General features: G+C 40.7%; 1 protein-coding gene across 1 annotated transcript in view; it reads right to left on the bottom strand.

Annotated features, from left to right (window-relative positions):
* Positions 1-1,142: 1,142 nt before the first annotated feature.
* Positions 1,143-11,654, bottom strand: part of LOC139698452 (protein GVQW3-like) — a 15,367-nt gene continuing 4,855 nt past the window's right edge. Inside the window, exon 4 of the mRNA XM_071597328.1 lies at positions 1,143-2,875. Within this exon, the coding sequence (XP_071453429.1) occupies positions 1,565-2,623 (1,059 nt within the window). The 5' untranslated portion in view covers positions 2,624-2,875 and the 3' untranslated portion in view covers positions 1,143-1,564. The remainder of the gene's footprint in view (positions 2,876-11,654) is intronic.

Here is an 11,654-nt window from a genome sequence, read left to right as displayed (position 1 = left end):
TTTATCCCCTCGGATTTAGACAGCCCTGAAAAGAACCCGTTCCTGGTCCAAAGAAGAGATCCTATCAGCTCTCAGTGACTAGAAGACTTTATGCGAGACAGGTCACCAAAGACACCTTCCAGGGCACATACCGGTCATTGTAGAGTCACTGGGAAAAATGTCTAGATGCCCAAGGGATGCGCTTTGAAGAATTTTAAGTGTTTTTTTAAATCTTTTCAATGGATTAACTTATAAAAATAATAATTTCGTCACTCTTCAAAAGAACCCAGACTAGTAAATTAATACTGAAACCTCTTAGATGGGAAAAGGTTTAAGAATACAACTATCGCAGGAGGATTCTTACACGAAATTGTTTGAAGTAAGAAGAACATTAACTACGAGGGTCATCCGGAAAGTAGTACCCGTTCGTGCCGCATGAAGTGCTGACGACGCGAGTAGCCGCTGGACGAGGTCAGATAGCTTCAGTGGCTTGTCTGCCTTCTCTGAGCCAAGTTGCGTGACGCTAGCATTGCCTGTGTTGTTTCTGTGATTGTTTACAATGTTTAAAAAAATTGAGAACGCCGCCAGTTGTGAAGTGAGGGCAGTGATTAAATTCCTCAATGCAAGAAACGTTCGCCCATGTGATATTCATCGCCAATTAAAGGAGGTGTATGGAGACAATGTAATGGACGAGTCGTCTGTTCGGCGGTGGTGTCGCAACTTCAACATGGGGAGGGGGAACACACACGACGATGAGCGTTCGGGGAGACCGTCTGTCATTACAGACCAACTGGTGAGCTCAGTTGACGAATTCGTGAGGAACAATCGGCGCATCACAATTGATGACATCTGTGAGCATTTTCCCAATGTTTCTCGAACAATTGTTCATGAAATTGTTAAACACCATCTGCATTATGCAAAAATTTGTGCAAGATGGGTCCCTCGCGTATCTCAATGAGCTGGCGGCGAAGGACTATGCAGCAGGAATACAGAAACTTGTCACACGTTATGACAAATGCCTTAATTTGCTTGGAGATTATGTTGAGAAGTAGTTTAAAGTATCCTCTTTCAAATAAAATTTTTTATGTTTGTTAATATTTACTTTTGTGTCTATTTCACGAACGGGTACTACTTTCCGGATGACCCTCTTATTAAGTGTCCTAACACAAAGTTGTCATCAGATACAGTCACAGGAGAGTACGGATGGTAAGAAATGCACCATTGAAACTTGCCAGCACGGATTAACATGGCACGGAAAGAGGTTATTTCAACCTAAGCACACGCATTGATCGAAGCAGTTTGAGACAGAGAGTACGTCAGTCGAGTACTTACCTACAACACCTCTTTTGAACAAAATAACCAACATGAATCAATACAAAGGATTAACATTTCAATTAAGATACAAATAAACCTCACCCGCAGATATGCAAACTCTATTCCATAGACAAGGAAAGACACGAAATCAATTTATCAATCTATAATTTGAGGGTCAATTTGGACAAAAATAAATGAACAAAAGAACATCACTTGCACCAGATTAATTTATTCACAAATGCATCAGAAATTACAGACGCAAGAAGTTGTCCTACTCGTCATCCTCCTCCTCTAAGTAGGACCCTTGTGAGTCGATACACTTGTTCCAGCGGCGTTCCCATTCCTGGAACGCTCCCGCGAAGGCATCATCGGGAACCTCTCGAAGACATATCGTAACGGCCTCTTTGACGGCGTCCAAAGTCCCGTATCGCATTCCTTTCAAACTCCTCTTTATCTTCGGGAACAGGAAGAAGTCCGGTGGTGCCAAATCCGGGCTGTAGGGCGGGTGCGGCAGCGTTGCCACGCCGTGCTTGGCCAAGAAGTCCGACACGACAAGCGCGGTGTGAGACGGCACATTGTCATGATGCAGCCGCCAGATGTCTTTGATTGCCGGCCGGACGCAGGCGACTCGTTTTCGAAGCCTGTCGAGCACTTGGACGTAAAATGCAGCATTTAAAGTTTGTCGTTCAGGTACAAATTCGCAGTGGACCACTCCCCTTTTGTCAAAAAAGACAATGAGCATCGCCTTGATCTGAGATTTGCTCATGCGAGCTTTCTTTTGACGGGGTGATGATGGGGTGTGCCACTCCGCACTTTGTCTATTCGACTCCGGGTCGCACTCAAAGATCCACGTCTCGTCACCCGAAACAACGTTCTCTAAAAAATGTGGATCATTTTTGCAGTGATCCGCAAGTTGTGTCGCGATTTCCAAACGATTGAGTCTTTGATCATCACTGAGCACTTTTGGCACCAACTTTGCACAAATTTTTCGCATCTGTAATTGCTCCCTAATAATCTCGTGCACTGTTGTTTTTGGCACATTACACTGCTCTGCTATCATCCGAACACTAAGACGACGATCAGAGTTCAGTACATCGCGAATTTTTCGCACACTTTCGCCGGTGAGTGTCGTTGATGGGCGTCCAGGCCGTGGTTCGTCGTCGACCTCTTCTCTGCCCTCCACGAACATCTTGTGCCACCGAAAGATCATGTTTCTGGACATGGCTGACTCCCCGTAAGCCTGGTTAATCATACCAACAGTTTTGGTAGACGATTTCCCAAGCTTTACCGCAAATTTGATGGAATAACGCTGCTCCAAAAACTTCGGCATCGCGTTCCGTGATGTGGGTCAAGCGGGGAGGTTAACAGAGCTCCTCACTACACCACAGCTCAGAGCCGACTGCCTTTTTCAGTGTCGCTTGCCAATATACCCCCCCCCAATCGCAACCCATCAGAGCGGTGCTGGGCACGCCTGGAGCGGCGGGAAAAAATCAGTACACTTATTTTCCAGACGAACCCTGTATGTGCTTCTGCGAATCAAGACGGACTATGAAACGGGATGTTCACAACCTGCTTGCGAACCCTGGAAACAAAAAGGGAAAAATTAAAGAAATTAAGCGGATTAATTCAACCTTTACATTAACCTTAAACGTAACCTTCAAATAATTAAACTAACTCTCTAGTTTTAGTCGTGAAATGTTTAATCTTTTATTGTGGAAATGTCAAGTTTCTCTTCACCTTCACGATGAAGGAATTACAACAAAGTTAAACCTTGTAATTGTTATATGTTCATCTGTTGTCCTTTCTTGTTTCTACTCTTTTGTCATCGAAAATGGAAACGTACAAAATTACAAAGCAAGGAATGAACACCAAATTGTTTTGAGCAGCAAAGCAGTGGTAAAAGATATCAGAAATTACTACTGAAATGTTGACAGCAGCTGTTGACACGGTGATTATTCTCTGAAGAAAATGTCCGCTTTCAAGTGGATTTAGTCTTGTAAAGATAGCCGTCAAGATGTCAGTGGCACCACATCTGTGTTGATGACAACATTGATCCAACATAGATCGTGTGCAATGGTCCCTAGTCTGTACCAATCATAGATCAAACTGTGATCCGAATGATTACTAGAGAACTGAATTTATAGTAAATTATCAACAGTGCCCACACACACTAATACTATTTCACTACCCCTAATGACATGACGATGGACATGGATGGATGGACATGGATGGATCCTTGATGACACACACAACAATGAATGACACCATGACACAATGCACACCATTCAGAGCACATTATTCAGAGAGCACATTGATACATAATAAATGTGAAACTCCAATAGCCGTAAACAGTTTACCTTTCTAAACAAAGTAAAAATGAAATTAGTTGGCTACCGCCACAAGTCAAGAAGGGGTAAAAAGTAAAAAAAGGATAAAATTATTTCAATGCCTCTGGTAAACTGAGGATAGAAGGCTAATTTAATGTAGCCATGGTTTCCAAAGGGACATTTCACATTCTGTGTATGAGAGAATGGTAGACAGCGTATTTGTGGCTGGGATGGTTAAAAGAATGTTTATGGATGTAGTTGTTTGTGTGTGTGGGTTTCTGGTATACGTAAAAAAGTAGTTTATCGTTTGATCTATTGAGGGACAGGTCTAGGAAAGGGAGGGTGTTATTCTTTTCGGTTTCAACCGTGAAATTGATGGAAGGGAAAGACTATTGAGATTGTTCACGAGGTCATTAAGTTCACACTTAGTCGTATCAAATACAGAGCAGATGTCGTCAACATATCGTAAATAAACCGCGGGGAAGTAGCTGAATTTTTCTTTAAAAGTGCACTCAAAGTGAGACATGAACACATTGGCCAAGAAGGGAGAAAGTGAGTTGCCCATAGCAGTTCCAAACTCTTGTCTGTAAAATTTGCCTAGGAACGTAAAATAATTTTGGTTCATCACCAAATTCGCGAGTCTGACATATTCCTCAATTGTTTTGGAATCTAAGTGAAGCAATTTAAGCCAGTTTCCCAATGCTTGGACGGCAATATGAATGGGGACACTAGGGAACAAGTTAGCGACATCAAATGAAACCATGATTTCACCCTCTGAAAAGTTATGGTCTTTAATTTTATTCACAAAGTCTACGTTATTCTTGACTGAGTGAGGGCTAACAAAGTTAAGGCTTGAGAATTGGGAGACCAACCATTTAGATAACAGGCTGGTGGGTGAATCAATACTAGAAACAATAGGTCTCATGGGGCAGTTTGTCTTCTGGAGTTTGGGGAGGCAATGAAGTCTGGGTAAAATGGGATTAGACACGTAAAGTTTGAATTTAGTCTTCTTATCAATAACAGTAGGACAATCATTAAGGACAGATTTACACTGGGACACAAGTTTGTTAATTGGGTTCTTTTTGACCTCAGAGTAAGAGCCGTTTGACTACAAAATACTGACTTTTTCAAAATATTGGTCTTTGTCCAAAATGACACACAAGTTACCTTTGTCAGCCTTGAGGTAAAAGCAATCTTTAGATCGTAAGCTTTTGACTATTTCAAAGTTACGCTTAGAAAAAGAAGATGGGGTACTTTTTAATGACTTAATGTTATTCTTAATCTGCCTCTCACAACCTTTGCGGATGAAGTCCCTAGTGGAATGATCAAAAAGTTTCAATGAAGCTTGTAAGTGAGCTACGAGATCAGTAATGGGGGATGACTTGGGTTGCAAATTGAAATTCAGTCCGTAACTTAATAATTTAAGCTCCTCTTTGGCAAACACTTCACTAGAGAGGTTTAATACATTATCAAAATTGTCACTGTTTTGGGAATAAGACAGACTTACTTAATAGCCGCTTGAATTTGCGGTTAGTCCCTTGCGCTTTGTTTTCGAACTTCTTTTTGACCACGTAGTGAATTTTTCTCTCTAGCTCCTGCCTGAATCCGTATTCCAGATTGGTCAAGTCCTTCGTAAGTTTCAAGTGCAGATAATAGGCTGTTTACGGCAGGATAATAACTGTTTACGGCTATTGGAGTTTCACATTTATTATATATTACTAGCCGCAAGAGCTCATTTCTATCAATATAGCACATTGCTATGTTTGCCCTTGTTTCTAGCAATCACCATTGACCATCCTCCTCATTATATAAATGGAGACACCGTATCACTTAGGCACAAGAAATGGGAAGTCAGACAATAATAAATCTAAGAAACGACACGATAGGAAAACTATTATAAGCCTTAAACTGCTAAAAACTCTTCCTTACGGTGCTTTAGTAAACAGTGATGAATGAAGGAAGATGGAATAAGAAGACATAAGGCAACGAATCTGATGGTACTCGGAAGAACAAGACAAAATCAATGTGGACAAAGGTTTTCATGGCCTCATGATAGTAAGCTTCCAGCTGCGTTCCAACACCATCGACCACATTCAGTTCCTCGGGCCACCTCACTCAATTTTTCCAATAGATCGCAGACGACACAAATACCAATAGAACTACTTGCCAAGGGCAACTATGAGAGCAGTGTTCTTTCATTACATTTTCAGTCGCAGAAGGTATAAAACCAAGTGAAGCACCCAACGGTGTATCGTGTCACAACGTGAGAAAAAGTCGTATGAAGTGTACCAGTGTGTGTAAATGGGTCGACTTGGTTTAGTGGCCAAAGAAGTGCGTGGGCGATTAACCTAGAAAGCAGATATATAGTTCAAGTTTACAGCCCCTCGTTGGCATTGAATACTTAAGGGATATATATTCACAGTAACATAATTAGTAAACTTGAAATGATTGACTAAGAAGTTCAAGTAATTGCTCCAACTTTCCACAATATCAATCGTAACAGTTTTAAGTAGAGAGAAACATGTCCCAGATGTGTTAGCAGACTGCTTACCGACACTTTGCAATTCAGACTTCCCAACAGTCTTAACACCTAAACAATAAACCCCGATCAAAGTTGCCTCTTTCCTTTGAAAGAAGAAGGACTTCCTCGACGAGTTCTACATCCACCACTACAAACCCAAGACCTAAAAGACAAGAGTGTCTAAGTAAGACACAATCTCCTCCACATTGCAATGTAACACTAAGCACATTAGCTATGCTAAACCGAAGACATTAAGGTTACAATGACGTGAAATAACCCACACATCTCTTGTCAAAACTACACACAAATTAGCCAACTAATACACCAGAACAAACAAAATATCATTGCATAGCATTACAATGAGAGCATTTAACTCTTTACTTACTGAATCACCCTCGTGCATAAATTTATTGTCGGAAAACAGGAATTGCTTCCCAAGTTATGATGAGCCTAGCATCAGTTATGCTTACTGTGCAAGGCCCGCACTGCGCACTTACTTAAGAGTAATGAGTAACCAATGAGAGCTTTTGCTCTTATTTTGCCATCTCCCAAGAGACCTTCCCGGGGGTGAGAGTAACACCACCAGCGTACGCTAGAAATGAAATGCACAGACATAGAGGAGAGCAAAGACTCGCTTGGAGTCAAAGTCACCTCAAGTGGCATGTGGGCACAACACTCAGTGCAACACCGGCTGCAATTAGACATCAAACGCCGTGTGAGTCCAGCGATACAACATTTAGGAACAACTTTAAACCCTTATTGCAAATCTAATCCCTCATGTACTAAAATTCAACCACTTAATTCGACATAAATACATTCAAATTCCAGGACACAACATGCTACACTTGCTAGTGAAAGTAATTTAAAGTTAATAGCAACTAAGTTTGTACCTAAGAACAATACTTTAAAACCCCGACTTAGTTGAGGGAGACAGGATTAATTACGAAACTAAAGGTAATTCTCATCTTTTTAAATAATTATTCCTAACATATCTTGGATTAATCGAACAAGTACCTGTTTGATAGACTAAATCTACGTTGATTCTTTTGTAAGGTGATTCAAAATTCATTCCTGAATCTTACCAGACTCGACAAAAAGACAACTTATGTGGATACCTTTAAAAGTAACTTCTTAATGTATCTTTTGCCTATAATTTTACCCTAGAACTGCCCGGCAGAACTCAATGCAGAGTACTTTCCATAGATTCAGTCACTTCAGTTGGGTCTTGGGAGTAATGTTCTCTTGAGAGGTGATTGAAATACGTACCCAAAACCCAGTGGACACCTGGCCAAAAAGAGTAATCGACAGATTACATACATGTTTTCAAGTGATGAATATCATTACCGTTCTCTACTTCTCACACAGAGTTACAAACAGAGGGGTGGGGAGAGAATGAGAATGTTCCAGAGTCATGAAACAGGACTGGTACGATCAACCAGTACTGGGATTAAAACAAGGAGTTTTACCTTTGTCTCAAATGATTAGGAGTGATTGATTATTGCAATAACACCTTGGCCATCCAAGGCTAATATGCCCAACAATACAAGCTGAGAGGAGTCAACACTCTATTGCTATTTTAAAACATAGTTTGGTAAAAAAATTCCTAATAAATAAGGCTATTTCACCTCTAAATCCTCACCAATGCAACATTTTTGAAATTTCCCATCAACACACACAACCTTAAGCCTTATTAAGGTCAAAGAAGACAACTACAACATGCTGGTATAGCAGAAAGGCTTCCTAGATGAAATTGACAGAACCCATAGACGGTCTGCCGTGGACCTATCACCCTGAAAGCCACACTGTGCATCAGATAGAAGGCAAGGCCTCTTTAAGCACCAAACAAGACATCAGTCAAACATTCTTACCATCACATTGCACAGGCAACTGGTGAGAGAGATATGGGACGATAACCATTTGGGTCGTTTCTGTTCTTGCCCCGTTTTAGAATAGGTATCACTACGGACTCCCAACAGGAATTAGGGAAACTACCCTCAACTGGTCAAGGGTATTAAAGACTTCCCCCAATGCTGATGCCGGATTATTACATAGAAAGCTTTGTGGATGCGGTCCAGTCCTGGCGATGTGTTTAGGGAGTCTTCAATGATGAATTGAAGTTCCCAGGGCGAGTCGGGCACATCTATATTCTGCTGGTAATCGAGCTACGCCAAAATTAAGAGGGACTCGTCTCTATATGTTTACAAAGCCACCATCATAGCCCTTGTCACAGCCATTGGCCGTGAGCTGCTTGTCGAATATGTTGCCTATTTCCGAGGGTGAAGGTGAAGTCAACACCCAGCCTGCTATAACCAATGGTGACAAAAAAATCAGCCCTGAGACATTGAGATTTTCTACACTTTGTGTTGCGTACCAGAGCAAGTGGGGTTCTATAATTAACAGAAGAGACGTAATCTATCCAGGAAGCCTTCTTGGCCTCCTTAACCTCTCAGCCAGCAAATACATGCAAAATTGGTTACCGTGGGATAGCATTAAAAAATATTCAACCCTCTTTTCCTCATCCGGATTGCCCTGTCCCATTCCTCGTTCCACCTAGGGACAGCTTCTCGGTTAAGAATGCCGGACAAACAAAGGACACCTTGGGTAACTGTCGCTTCAATGGTTGAACTTTGTACCTAGACACTGCACAGCGCATTGAGACGAGTGTCACGTTGAAAAGGGTAGAGGATTTTGAATAGAGACTAGTCAGCAGTGGCTGATGATCCTTCACCTGGGAGGTTTAACGTTATCAGGGGAAAAGTCTTCTTTTGAAGAAGAAAAGAGGAAAGTGGCAACTCCCACAGAGATCATTATGAGCGGACATATCCAGCTTTGCTGCCAGACTTATAGGGAATGGGGAGAGATCTATAACTGAGATTTCACCATTGGAACTGTTTAAAGCAAGTTATTTCGCCATTATTTAATAAAAACAGGTTGAATTCCTCAATAAAATTAGATAAAATCCATCCTCTCCCATTATTTACAGTCATTGGCCTTCCTCATTAAGGATCATGATTAAAAAACACAAGAGAATAGATTTCTTTTCGGGATTGGAGAGCACTGTATTTAATTCTTTCTGCCTCAACTACTTGGAAAATCATGTTCATCAAATGGAAGACCACAATATTTTTCATTCCCTGCTATCATAGCCTTGGACACTCTTCTGTCCACAGGTAAATTTGCCCAAGAACTTCAAACAATAATAGGTATTGCTATGAAAAATGGCTACGAAGAAGATTCAATAGAAAAAAATACTACACACCAAAGTCCCATCACACAAATCTTTTGTTTACACCAGTTAATGTGAATATAAAAGATCACCAACGATCTTGACTACCTCATTATGGATAATATGGTTAAATTCCATAAAGAATAGCCAACCTCTTCCCTGGGAAACGATTTCGGATTGCTTTTTACAATATAAATAACTTAAAACCATTCATGAGCACTACAAAAAGACAAAGTAGAAACACAAAACAAAAGTGATACTAAGTAAGTTAACTCGCAAGGACTGCAGTGCTATCTACGTAAGTCAAACGGGAAGATCATTAAACACTTGAGGGGAGGAACATGAAAGCTGTTTTAAGAAATGGGACCACACGAAATCACACTTTGCCTAGCATCTACGGGAAAATAATCACGGGAGCAATTTTAATCCACAACATTAACACCAAACGGACAAAGGAATGAGGATGGACCAGTGGGAACGGCTGGATATCGGAAATAATTAGAAAAAGGGTCATCTGGTGGACAATTTATTGTTTGAATACCTCTCCCCAATCCTGGAAGCTTCCCTTACCTCAAGGGAAAGACCTAACTACCCTTCCCCACACTGCGAACCTCACTAAATCCTCTCTCCCCTTCCCATCAACACCGATCACAAACCCTCCTCTTCCCCAGCATAAGAATCTTATATAAATGAACCGCAACGTGACTAATTTGTACCCAATGACGACGCCTAAGCATTGAAACTAACTGTACCACATTGAAGAACAGTGGAAACATACAACGTGTTCTTAATTTAATTGGACAGCAGGGTTCAGGCCCCTGTTCTCAATAGGTTAATTACTACAGCACTTTGTTACGATCCCCAATTAATAGAAGATACACGGTCCATTTCGAAAACTAACGCAAATAATTTTATTGCGATGAGACTACTCATAGCAGTACAACAAAACTGGACATAAATACACCAAGAAAATACTTTAATGACAACGCTGACACTAGCAAAACAACACAAGCAACATCAATTCTCTTAAAAAGAGACGTTTCAGGCGTGATATGGTGGAATATCATGATTAATTAAAAATAGCAATTTTCCACATTTTTGTGGAAAATTGCTATTTTTAATTAATCAATTCTCTTCATACGTAAAGCCTTAGGGTGAGACTGTTACATATCTTATTGTGTATATAGGACAAAAACCAGACTGGAACAACTTACAAGGTATTAAATAAAAAATAGCACACTTTGCAGCAGAATACACATCCAGGAAAGAAAAAATGTCACAGAGAGGGTGGTTAATTTGTGAAAAGAGGTGCCCATAGGCATTTCTTACGTAAGATGCCAGCTGAACGATCCGATGGCACACATTAGAGCTCTTTCCTACAAAAACCAAACTGTTGTAGTGGGAAACAGAAAGATATCCTACTCAAAACCCTTTATTTCTTTACATAAGTTTTCCAAATGTCTCTTTGAGAAATCGAAAAATTGTCATAAAAATTCCGTTTAATTGCCACAAAAACAGTAATTAATCAGTAAGTAAACAGCAATTATATCTCAAAATAAAATTTTCACGGCCAAAACAAATTGTTCCTGTTTTATAGACTGAATCAATTGTAATTCTTTCGTAGATGATGTAAAATTCATTCCTGAATGTTACTAGATCCGGTTACCATTCCACAAAAACAAACTGCAGGAAAAAAACAGTTTTGCCTCAGATGACACACTAGGACGGCAGAACTCACCACAAGAGTACTTTCAATAGATTGCATCCTTTCAGTCGGGTCATAGGAGTACTGTTCTCACGAGAGGTAATTGAAAAACACACCCAAACCCGGTCGACAACCGGCCGGGAACAGTAATCGACAGTTTACATACATGTATTTGAGTGATGAATATCATTAAACCTCTCTCCGCATCTCACTCAGAGTTACAAACAGAGGGGTGGGGAGAGAATGAGAATGTTCCAGAGCCATGAAACAGGACTGGTACGATCAACCAGTACTGGGAATAAAACAAGGAGTTTTGCTTTCGCCTCAAACGATTAGGAACGATTGATTTTATTGCAATAACACCTTGCCCATTCGAGGCTAATACGCCCAACAATTCAAGCTGCATAGGGCGTACACTCAATTGCTATTCCGTAGTTAACTGAGAAATGCACAGAGTATCAATACCTCAGCACTTAGGTCATTACTGGAAGTAGCTTAAGCTGAAGCGATCGTCAGCTTATGTCATTTGCATCATTAGGAATGGACAAAGAGCAAAGGGAAACCCAGCGTCAGCATTAGCCT

Source organism: Hetaerina americana, unplaced genomic scaffold, assembly GCF_022747635.1.
Source record: "Hetaerina americana unplaced genomic scaffold, ioHetAmer1.1.p SCAF_86, whole genome shotgun sequence".
In the NCBI taxonomy this organism is placed as follows: domain Eukaryota; kingdom Metazoa; phylum Arthropoda; class Insecta; order Odonata; family Calopterygidae; genus Hetaerina; species Hetaerina americana.
The sequence above is the reverse complement of the archived record's forward strand: the minus strand, read 5'-3'. Positions and strand labels throughout refer to the sequence as shown.